Genomic DNA, 12,178 nt, shown 5'->3' on the forward strand with positions numbered 1-12,178 from the left:
AAAACCCCACACTGAAGAAAAGCAGGACAGCACACGTGGTGGCAACGTGCACCACTCAAAATTGGAGCCCGACCAGCCAGAGCCACATTCTGGCTGCCAGCCAGACTTCCTGCCATGGCTGCAGCCCTGGGAGGCCCCCAAGACCCCAGGTGAGGCTGCTGGGGCCAGCACAGTTGCTGGCCCAAGCCTCCCCTACCCCACCCAGGGTAACTTGCCACACGCCAGAGCGTACATGGCACCGGCGTTCCCTGGGGACAAGTAGCAGCAACACAGGGTGTGCTGCTGCTACTTGTCCTTGGGGAAACAAACATCCACTCTTGTCTGGATGTGCCCTAAGAGTTGGACCTGGGTTTGGTCTTACCATTGAGCAGGGGTTGCCTGTTACTATCTGTGTGTGGAAGGCAAGAGGTCTGGGAGAAGCCTGGGCAGTAAGGGGACAATTAGATCATCCATGAGGACTGGGGAGACCAGCATTGAACCTCCTGCTCCCCAAGGATCTTTTGTAAGCAAAGCTAGGGGCTCTGTGCCTCCACGCCTTCCATGCAATAAGAATTATAGCCCACTTCAGGGAACTGTGACCAACTAAAGCATCTGGATATTAAGGCAAACAGACAGCTTAGTGCCTAAAGCAGGGAGCTGGATTGCCACTTAGTATCTGAGTCACCTTGTGCAAATCATAATCTCTATGCATCACTTTCCCCTCTCTGACCTGGTGGTGAGCTTTGCACCTCCCCTGGCTTGCTTTTGTGAAGTACTGAGATGAAAGGTTGTGCATTTCCTGGTACAGCTGCATCACGCAGCCAGGAAGGCAGGCCTAAGACCTGATATGAGGGTCCCAGATATTGATGTGTTGTCTCTTCGTGGCACTGCTTCTGACAGTCCTGCCTTCTCCCTCTGTGTTCCTCCCTCCTTCACCCCTGCCGACTGCTGCCATGGCAGGTCTGGTGCCGTCTGGTCATAGCTGCCTACAATTATTTCCATGTCACCAACTTCTTCTGGATGTTTGGCGAGGGCTGCTACCTCCACACAGCCATTGTTCTCACCTACTCTACAGACAAGCTTCGCAAGTGGATGTTCATCTGTATCGGCTGGTGTGAGTATCTGGGAGAAGGGCTGAGGGGGAGATGGTGCTTCTGGGCCAGTGCCACTCATCATCTGAGCAAGATATTTGCTGACTGGGGTCGGCTGGCAAGCAGCTACCAGGAACACGTTGCACTACAGGTGTACCTTCTCAGCTCCACCTGTTGTTGCTCCAGGTTGGAGGCAGATGGTAGGGAATTCATTACAGCTGTTAATGCAGCCCGCTGGTGGGTGTCTACTACAGGCGCCCCCCTGTGCCAGTTCATCATGCATAGTGTCTGCCCAGCTTGAGGAGCTGCCTTTTCAGCATAAGCTGTAACAGCTGATGCTTCTAGCTCTTGAGGGCCCCAATTTAATCCTAAGTGCATCAGCCGAGACAGCAGGCATCACACCAACTCAGGATAAGTTTGTCCACATGGGCACCAACACTATATGCAGGGAGCCCACATAAACCAGCTGCCAACATTCCCCACAGGTTAACTGCCATGAAGGTTTACCAGCATGGCATAACTGCCTGGTACAGCTCCAGTGAACAGATTCAGTGTTAGTCTGGGGCCCTCATCTCTGGTAGGCCAGATGGCTGTACCAAAGAGTTAATGGCTTATGGGGCCCCATGCACTTGGCAGTGCCCAGAGGCAATAAGCCTGTCTGCAACAGGGAGTGGGCGGTCCTGTGCCAGCTCCCTTCCTGGTCTGTGAGCCGGACATCTCTGTGATGTGACTGCCCCAGAATTGGCGTTTCACTGGGGAGATCAGAGACAATCAGCTCTTTGTGCACATCTGCACTGCAGAGTAGCTAGAGCCCTAGCTGGGTATGCATAGGACTCAATGTGGATGCCACCAGGAGAGTGGCTGAGGAGGACAGAAGCAGCCCCTCATGCTTCAACATTGTATGCTTTTTTTTTTTTTACCTGATTTCTATTTATTTTTAATTTTAAAAGTACAAGGCCCCTCCACAATTGGGTGAAAAATGGGGAAATGTAATGGAAACATCAGTAACATGTTCCCCCTCTTGTTTTTATTTCAAAATTTTTAATTTGGAAACTTCATCTGAATTAAAAAGGAAAAAAACTTCCAGCTAGTTTCTGGGGTGTCTCTGAGATATACACTAATGTTGGGGCTCCCAGGGTCTGGGTCAGAAATCCATATATATGCTGCACTGCTACCATTGACATCTGCATGTGTCCTTCACAGGTATCCCCTTTCCAGTCATTGTTGCCTGGGCAATTGGGAAGCTGTATTATGACAATGAGAAGTAAGCCTGATTTCTGCTACTACTGCTACCACCACCATCATCAAACTGTTCCTATTGCAGAGGCCCCACTCAGGATATCTGTTGTGCTAGGTGCTGTACAAATATAGACATGGATATGGTTTCTACCCTGAAGAGTTTACAAGGCAAGATACATACAAAGGGCTGGGGGAAAGACAGCATATTTTCTTTCTTCCTTTCCTGCTTTCTTTCTTTCCGCTGCACAAGTGCAAGTTACTTTTAGTGGCTAATTGTTGCTGGACCTTTCTCTTAAAACAGTAAATGAGACTTTAGACTCAGCCAGAGTCCCTACAAAATGTTTGTTAAATGGAGCTGGGATTTAATCTACAGGCAGAGCTATAAACTGCCACCACCTGAGCCATTTTCACAGAGACCTGCTAATGGAGGGCTTAGCGGGAACCTGATGTGTTCATCATCTGTATTGTGGAGTTAAAAGGAGCCTATTTAGGTGAATGGCAGCTTGCCTCTTTTTTCAGCCCCAGCTTTGCCCTGTAACTCTACAGCTCTTCCTACACAAACAGACGATGCACTGGTTTAATATATATATAGGTGCAAAGCTCCAGCAGACACTCTGAAACCTGGCCTTCATAGGATGTTATACTAGCATAAATTAGACAAGGAGAGTTAAACCACTAGACCAGCACAGCTCTCTCTATGGGATCTTCCTAGTTTAGTTTAACCTGCTTCCAAGCTAACCCTGAAAAAAAGCACTCTTACTGGAAAGAGAGTGTCCATAGGAAGAGCTGGTCCAATGTAAGGGCAATGCTTTAGATGTATACCTTACATAGATTCACACCTTACAGTTTAGCTTGCTGTACAGAGGAGTTATCTTCCCTAGCGACCTAACAACACGCTATGTTGCTGTATGGTGCACTACAGTGACATAGCGATCACACGGGTCTACACATGATCGTTAGCTACATCGCCATAGTGGTGTGCTCCCTGCTTATACTGTACCAGTATGACAACATAGCGGGAAAACTTAAGCGTGTGCCGTCTGTACGGTGCAGTACAGGTGGTTACTTCATTGTGTTTTAGTACTTCCAAAGGGAAGTACTAAAACACGGCTCATTAATGTCACCATAAAGCGACGTGTAGACACGCCCTCTGAGAGAGAGCAATTTGTGCAGGGACACCCCACAGGAGGCTGGTGAAGCTCCAGGTAGCACCTGGCTCTCCTTAGTCCCAATGCTCCATCCAGTAGGTAACTCCACCCTAGTTTAGCTAGAAGGAGTCATCTGCCCACATATGTGTACCTTTTTTTTTGGAGTGATTGAGTCCGAAGCTCTTGGCAGCAATGGGTGAATTAAAGCAGTGCTAAAGGCTGCATAGATGCTCCTGATGTCAGTTTGAAGCAGGCCTACCCCAGTAGTTTGGGAATAAGTTTAAGATAAAAGGCCACTAAAAAACTAAATCAGAGTGGGGGGCCCAGGAGATTGTCAGTCTGTGATCATCTGGAGCCAGATTTTCAAAAAATCCCAGGGCTCTGTGAAAAAGGCTTAGCAGCAAACAATGAGGTGAGGGCCTGATTTGCAGCAGCAGCAATGAACTGAGGTCCCCTGCAAATCAAAACACGGACCTCGGGGCCTGAATGGATTTTCAGAACAATTTAAGTTATACCAATTTGTCTTTTTCATGTAGAGAGGGCCTTAAACTATCCTGGCATCAGAGCATTCACACAGCCTTTGGCATTCTTTGGACTGGTTTGGGTTTGCATTCTCCATTCAGTTAAGCCAGTGGGACTTTTCATGAGGATCAACAATAGGCCAGCAGTTCCTAAACTCTTTGAATGGATGACCCCATTTCTGGTCAGCTTGTGACCCTGCTTCTGATGCAGGGCCAAGTGCTATAAGTAAATGTCCATGCGGTTCATGACGCCATTCATACATGCTATAATACCACTGGTGGGGGGTGAATATTTTGAGATTGACTGCCATAGGGCTCATCCCCCTGGTGGAGTCAGGGCTTCAATGGTCCCCTTTAGGGAAGACAAAGGAGAGTTGTCCAGGAAGATCAGGCGCTTGCATGACCAATTGTTTTGTTGTGTTGAGAACAAACCCAGGATAGGCAGTAATTAATGTGCTTTGGGCCACTGTAACCCCCAAGCCATAGAAATGCATGGCACCCATGATGTTTTTAACTATCTTTCCCACATCCATGGTGGGTTTCTGGTGCTGTCTGTACTTTTGGTAGGCTTTATAAAGGTCAGGCCAAATTCCCAAAAGAACTCAGGGCCCACTTCTCTGAATGTTCTACTGCTCCTTTGGGCCCACCTTATTTAGTTCTGCAAAGCTGGCCACTGATTTCACAACCCACATGCAAACCAAGGACTGCTGAATATTCTGGCCTTAGTGACTAGCACATTTCCCACCAGGCACCTAATATGTGTTGCTGGCCCCTGGCCTCAGTAGGCTAAGATGCAATGTTAACATAGTAAGCTATCTAGTAAATCAATTGGGGATAGCTGCTGATCTGAAATTGGTGTAACTCCCTCTGGTCTCTGCAGTATCTCTATCTGATTTATACCCATGTCACAGAGAAGAGGCAGGCCCCTGGTGGCAGCAAAGACTGTAAATCATGGGGTGGATCCCCTGAGCAGGGAGGGGATTTGTTCCAGCCACCCCACAGTCCCAGTGATGGATGCAAAGGATCATGACTGTTGTGCCTAAACTCTCCCTGCATGGCCCTTATTCTGACCATCCCATCCATTTACCTTGCAGATGCTGGTTTGGGAAGCGAGCAGGCATTTATACTGATTACATCTACCAAGGCCCTATGATCCTGGTGCTCCTGGTAAGAGCAGATACTCTTGCTCCCCTCCTGTCCTCTTCCCAGGGGTTTCACTGTGGCCTGATTCTGATGCGGATGTTAATTCTGATGCTGCTCAGGCATCTTCAGCCAGAGACCATAGAGCTGCCCTTTGGTATCTTTTGTAGGAGAGTGTCTACCTGGGCAGACATGGCTCTCCAGGGAAATGACCAGTTTTATCACCAACATTTTCCCACTGAAAATTTACCCAGTGAAAAATATCACTGGATTTTTGCAGGGCAAAAAACAAAGTCAGTTTTCTGATGGGCTTCAGCAATGGAAATCACTTTTCAGTGTATCCAATGACTTCGGGCTGCAGACCACCCCAGAGATTACAATAGCCTAGTACTGTACAGACCCAGGGCAAGCCAGAAGGTCTAACATGCTCCACCTCTCTCATGGGACAAACTGAAGCATGCACATACATTTCCTGGCAGTTGCATATTGCCAGCACACAGATTAAGAGGCATCAGAGTGACAGGATAGAGATAGTAAGGACTTGCTGTGATAACAGTGCAGGAGTAGAATCAGTTGACCAAAACTTCTTTTAGGGAATTTATATATGTGCTCCTGGAGTGGAGGTGGGAGAGGGGGAACTTTAATTAGAGTGATTCTGAGCAGCTCTAATTAAAGCACCCAAAGCATCTCGTGTGCCAGCGTCCCCACGCTTAAAAATGGCAACGGGAGCATTTTATCTAAAGCTTGCCAAGCAGGAGCACTGATATACAAGACGCTGGAGTCTGCTGGATTCAGTTAATCAAGTCTGCTCTAATGTGCTGTAATTACAGTGTGTTGGAACAGCCTCGCTGCTCGTGTGTAGGCACCCAATGTGATCAGGACAGTTAGTACACAATGTACCTAGAACAATCAGCCTAACCAAGCAAGCCCATCACCAGAATGCTCAACCCTTCCAAGCTAAACCCCAACCCAGAATCTGATGCCTTCTGCCTCAGCTGATAACCACTTGGTCTGCTGCTGATAACCAACAGTAGAGGCCTGCTGTCTGCTGAGGACCATGAGTCCCTAGGCACCACCATAGTATGTACAACAGTTAAGTAATGGTATTGACATGTCTTCATCTTTACCTGTCCCAGATCCCCTTTCACACATCCTTAGCCATCCTGCACCTCCATGTCAGCATTGCCCTTTGTGCCCTTTATATAGTTTGTTTTTGACAGAGAACAGAGGAGGGAGGATGTGGAGGGCTTCTCCAAAGACAGGGAGCAAAGTGACCATCCAGGAGAAGGGATAGAACTGATCTCACGCTGATGCCAGGATGTTCTCAGTTCCTGTAAAGTTGCTTTTTCTTCCTTAAAACCATAGTAGGGTGAGTGTCTGTTACACTGTCTAACAAAGCTGGTCAGACAGTCTTCATCCAAGTAGCCCTGCTTTTAAAGTCAGTTAGGCATTTGAGTCCATTTGACCAAAAATAAACAAGGACCTTGAACATAAGTTTTTTGCAAAGCCCTGGTGAAGTATTTAAGTACTGAGGCATCCCGGTCACAGGGTGTGGCTTCTTGGTCTTTTATTGGATGACCTACCCATTATAAACAGGAGGCCTGAATTGGCAGGGCTTGGCATTGCTCAGGGAAAGGCTGGAATCAGGTTGTGTCAAGAGAATTGGCCAGAGAGCGGCAGCCCTAAGGAACCGATTTGGGCTTTCATGGGAAGAGCTATGTAAACGTCCCCACAGCTTCACCTTCCTTCCTGTGGAACAGCTTTAATACCTACAGGTTTTTAATCACCTGCACCAGCCAGCATCCCCTCTATCTCTCTGAATAATAGAGCCCTGCTTTTCATTTTTTAGCCCTTAGGTAGCTAGACCATTTTTAATCTGTGTCAATTGTGCTTGGGTTTGTATGCTGCTCTCCCCATGACCTCATTAATGGAACAGCAGTCAGGAAGGCACTGGATTGAACCAGCAGCCTTCAGCCACCAGCTCCTTCTCCTTGCCTGGAGGAGCCCAAAATCCCCTTTGCACTTCTCTTCCTTTTTCATTCGCCTTATCCTGATTTTCTTTCACACCTTTTTCTACCCTTCTTCCTCTCATTTTTAACTCTGCTTCTCCAGGTCACTCTCTGTCTCTGCCCTCCTCATCTCTCTCCCTCTTAAACAGTCTAGATTAAACATTTCATTTCACTCCAGTAAAGTGCTTTGAAGATGATCTATGCAAAAGTCTCATTTCCTGAGCCCTATGTATCGTGTGTGCTGGATAAGACAGCCAGCATGAGAAAAACAGTATAGGTGATCACATCACTAAAGACTGTCTCAGAATTAGACTGGATCAGCATTTATCTTCAAAAAGCAGGGTAGAGCTTGAATATTTTTTAACTGAAAAATAAACACCTACCCCCCAAGCCCTCCCTGCCCCACACACACACACTTTTTCCCAGAGCTCTGGAATTTTAATTGAAACAGATTTTGAAAATCAAAATGTTTTAACCAAAGATGCTTGTCTCCCAGTTTGCAATTGTAATTTTTCATTTAAAAAAAGGAAAATTTTGAAAAAAAAGGCAGTTTTGTTTGCCTGCTTTAAGGCTGTATGAGCTACCTTAATGTAGCCACTTTTTCTGCTTTGAGTGGTTCTTTTTGATACCTCTTCCCCTGAGCTTTAACATGATCAGTTGAGGGACTATTGTGCTGGGTGTTGTGCACGCTCTGAAACAGATGTGGTCCCTGGCTTACAATCTGAGATGTGCCATGTCCAAAAGGCAGCAAAGACAATTACTGTAGATACAATTTTTATTACAGGGAGCATCAACCATCATAGAATCATAGAGAAGTAGGGCTAGAAGGGACCTCCAGAGGCAGTATCATCTCTATCCAAACCATCCTATACAATCCGTAATCTAAACTCTGCGTCAACCCTGATACAACATGGACATAACACCCTAACTTGGCACAGGTAAAGCAGGGGAACCACAACAACCAATGTCTTGCTTCTATAAAGGTTGTCAATATATGCTCAGAGGATCCCAGGTAAAGGGACACATCTCCTGCTATAAAGGAAGGCAAAAACCCCCGCAGTTCATACCAGTCTGACCATGAGATAAAATTCCTTCCTGACAGATACAGCAATCAGTTTTACCCTGAGCAGTGGTGCAAGACCCTCTAGCCCAGAACCTCCAGCTTTGGTCCCAGCAGGAGCATTGGTATACCACAGTCAAAATCCCCAACCTTGGCTGTAGCCTCTAAAACTTGGGGCATTCCTGCACCAAGCCCAACACATTCCCAGAAGAGGCAGTGCCTTAGTTGGACCTGCCTTGCCCAACATCTGTATAGATTGAGTGCTTTAGTGGGGCTTTTTTGGCACTTTTATCTAATAGTTGATTGACTTAGCTTTAGCAAAAAGTGCAAAAAAGCCCCACTGAAGTGTCCAATCTATACAGAAACTGCAGAGCTGGGTCAAACTAATGTGTTGCTTCTTCCAGTAAAGCATGTTTTGAGGGGTTTTTTTAACATCTGCAAGTGTTCAGGGAGACTTCAGATGAAGCCATACACCAGAATTACCATGTATCAACACAACAGACTTCAGCTATCCCAGTGAACTTTAGAAGAAGAGACAACTTAGGAAATCACAGGAGACTTTGTCTAACTTCTGAATCGAGTTGGCTGAAGAATATTCCTCCCCTTCACACTCTCCCCTGTGCAGAACAGTGGTGCTTATAGCATGCCCCTCAACCCTCTCACACCCACACCTGCACATACATGCAAAAGATTTCAACTTTTTGCACAAAAAAAAGCTTCGATTTTGACTGAAAAGTACCAAAAATGAGGATATTTTCACCTTAAAATTGTTAATTTTCAGGCATTCAGATTTCTAGCAATATTTTAAAAGAAAAGTTGTCACTTTTCACAAAGATGTTTGCTAAGTTAAAAAATCCACTTTTCTGTTGAAAACAAGTTTTCACAATGAATTTACAACCTGTGCTTCCTCCAGGCTCAGAAGCTCAATCTGAGATCTAAAAACCCAGCAGGCATCTTCCTCCCCCTCTTATCACTAGCCCCAGCCATGCTTTACACCTGGGACTTAAAAGGCTTTGGTATCTGCCAGCAGTACCATCATTAATCTCTTACAAAACCAAAGATTAATAGAAATCATTCCAGTATTTACAAAGAAAATAAGGTATTTATAAACAATTTGCTTCTTAGTGCATAGTTTTGTAGGCCTAACACCAAGGGCATAATTTAACATGTGAAAAATGTTGCTGGAGAGCATGACGAAGAAAAGGACCAGGCTTGAGTCTCCGATCCAAGGAGGAGTTGGCATAGCCAGTAGCCTAAAAAGATACCTTTCTGTTTGTAAACAGAGCCCATCAGATGTGAACACACTGAGTGAGCATCATCATGCAACCCCACAAGGTGTACTGCATACACTTTAGTTTTTCTTTTCACTTTCCTCTGAAGCCTCTGGTGACAACCTTCAGGCAGGCAACTGAAGTGCCCAGAGTAATTGGCTGCCTCTGCAGGAGACCCCCCATCCCCCCGGTCAGCGGGATCAGCCGCGGGGATTCTCCCCCCTCCAGTTGCTGACTGGTCGGGGGGGTGGGGGGATTGGGGGGGCACATGCCCCCCCGACTAAGGCGGCACCAGTCGCCCATGGTGTTTACGCCACTATTTACAGATAAAGTTTTCCAGCTATCAGCCTTGCTTTTAAGACTTTTTTCTCACTGAGTGAATTGTATCAGCTGCTTCCTTATTTTAAGAAGAAAACCTGGAAAACTTGGCTTGATAATTACCTAGCTGGCTTGATAATTACCTAGCTGGGGTCATATGAGCCCAGTATTCTCTCCTGCCCAGGGCAGGGGTTGGACTTGATGATCTACTTAGGTCCCTTCCGACCCTACATCTATGAATCTATGAAAACCAAATTCTTGTAAGGGACTGTCAGCAGCATCTGTGCCCTGAGTCTGTCCCACCCCATCAGGCTGCTGCAACTAGACCAATGGAAGCCATGGGGGCCTTGGGCAGTGGCGACGCATAGGGGGTGCATGGTGGTGCATGCACATCCCCTGAAAGCACCAGTGCACCCCCTGACAGCAGCGTTCCTGCACAGGGGAGCAGGCGAGAGCACTGATGCCCACTCCGCCCCGAGTGCCAGATGCTGGCACCAGGAGAAGCAGTCCCCCTGTGGCCAATCACACTCATCTGGAAGAGGCACTCCACTGCCACTTGCAGGTCAGCGGGATCAGCCTTGCGGGACACTCCCCCACCCCCCAGTCAGCAGAATTAGCCACGGGAGGGACATCCCCCCAGGGATGCTGACTGTCTGCTGGGGTGGGGGGCAAGTGCCCCCCCCTGACTCAGGAGGCACCATTTGCCCATGGCCTTGAGGAATGGCTACATGAGGAGCCAGTTATGGCTTCCAGGCACTTGAGCAGCTGCAGGAGTCACCAAAGGAGGTGGCTACTAGAGTACTTCCCACAGTAGTGACTGGACTTCCTTCATTTGGAACCAGCTGTCTCCATCTTTCACAGCCTATCTGCCTCTCTTCTTCTCTGTCCCATCCCCCTCACCCACATCGTATCCATGCCCCCATTCCCTTCCCTCCTCCTTCCATCTAGAGGATCCCTCCCACCAAATGCTGTACCTCCACCTGGAAAGGAATGGCCCTTTGCTGCCTTCCCATCTTCACTCAGTTGGTGTGTTCTGCCCTTCCGTCACCCTAAACCTAAATGTTTTTTCTATTTAGACTAGAACCTCTTCGCAGAAAAGATTGCCTGCTATATCATGTGTGCACTGCAGTGCCAGTCAGCAGGGCCCTCATCTTGCTTGCTTCTGAGCCAATAGGTTCATAAACAATAGTAATAATAAACAACCCAGTAACTGAAGTTGTACCAGTCATAGTATGTGTTGGGGACTCTGTCAAGATGCTGAAAGGCTACCTCAGTGACTTTCTGTCAGTGACCAGAGTACCCTAAAAGTATTTCCCAGTTTGCAATAGCACCTAGTGCCCTAAGGTTCTGGCTGATCCAGGGCCTGAGATAAAAGATCACCATGGGTAGTAACCCTGCCCATGAGATGGCAGACAGGATGTTCTTGCAGACTGCCCAACAGCAGGACACAGCACATGCTTTGCCATTGGATTACAAATAATCTTTCTGTAGTAGTAGAGAATAAGAGATCAAGACCGCAGACTCAAGGAGAGTGAGTGTTCTCTATTGGTTGGAGTCATGTTTAGTGATGGAATAGCTAAAGCATGCACGTTTTGCCCTACTTGTTCTGAAAGGCAGCATGGCTGAGTGGATAAAGTAGGAAGCTGCTGCATGAGATTCCTGTGCTCTTTCCAGAACTCTGCCTAGAAAAGATGCTCCACTGAGGCCTTGGCCAGCAAAAATATTATATAGTTATACAAAAGTAGGGCTTGAAGGGACCTTCATAGGTCATCTAGTCCAGCCTCTCGCTAGAGACAGTATCATCATTCCTGTCCGAACGTTCCTATACAAATCCATTGTCCAACCTATTGCTACAACTACACAGTCAATCCTGATGCAACCACAAGACATAGCACCCTAACCTGCCACAGGTAAAGCAAGGGAACAAGAGCAGCCAGTGTAGTGCTGCTACAAGGGTTGTTGAAAATATGCTCAAGAGATCCAAGGAAAAGGGCCGTGTCCCCCACTACAGAATAAGGCAACACCCCCCCCCCCCCCCCCCCCCCCCCCCCCAGTCTGCACAAATCTGACCACGGAGTAAAATTCCTTCCCATTCTAAAATATGGTGATTGGTCTGACCCTGAGCTGAAGGATAAGACCTTCTAGCCAGGAACCTCTGGGTTTAAGTCCAAGCAGGAGCACTGGCACACCCCAGTCAAAATCCCCAGCCTTGGCTGCAGCCAACCCCCAATGTTTCTGAGGAAGGCACAATACAATGATGTGTAGAGATACCCAAAACAGCTCTGAAAGGGCCAGCTCTAGTACTGGAAACAGTATAACCACATGAACATAGCGCCCCACCCAACCTAATATACCCTGCTTCAGGAGGACTTGAAGAAGCACCATGCTAATCCTACTGTATT

At 47.3% G+C, this 12,178-nt stretch overlaps 1 protein-coding gene across 2 annotated transcripts in view; it reads left to right on the plus strand.

Moving 5' to 3' along the window:
* The window catches only part of CRHR1 (corticotropin releasing hormone receptor 1), a 131,648-nt gene that overhangs the window by 103,274 nt on the left and 16,196 nt on the right, over window positions 1-12,178 (plus strand). For both annotated transcript variants that reach the window (XM_019500696.2, XM_019500703.2), the window contains 3 exons: window positions 940-1,093; window positions 2,274-2,334; window positions 5,073-5,145. In XM_019500696.2, coding sequence (XP_019356241.1) covers window positions 940-1,093; window positions 2,274-2,334; window positions 5,073-5,145 — 288 coding nt within the window. The remainder of the gene's footprint in view (window positions 1-939; window positions 1,094-2,273; window positions 2,335-5,072; window positions 5,146-12,178) is intronic.

The sequence above is a fragment of the Alligator mississippiensis genome, chromosome 4 (genome assembly GCF_030867095.1).
Source record: "Alligator mississippiensis isolate rAllMis1 chromosome 4, rAllMis1, whole genome shotgun sequence".
NCBI lineage: Eukaryota > Metazoa > Chordata > Crocodylia > Alligatoridae > Alligator > Alligator mississippiensis.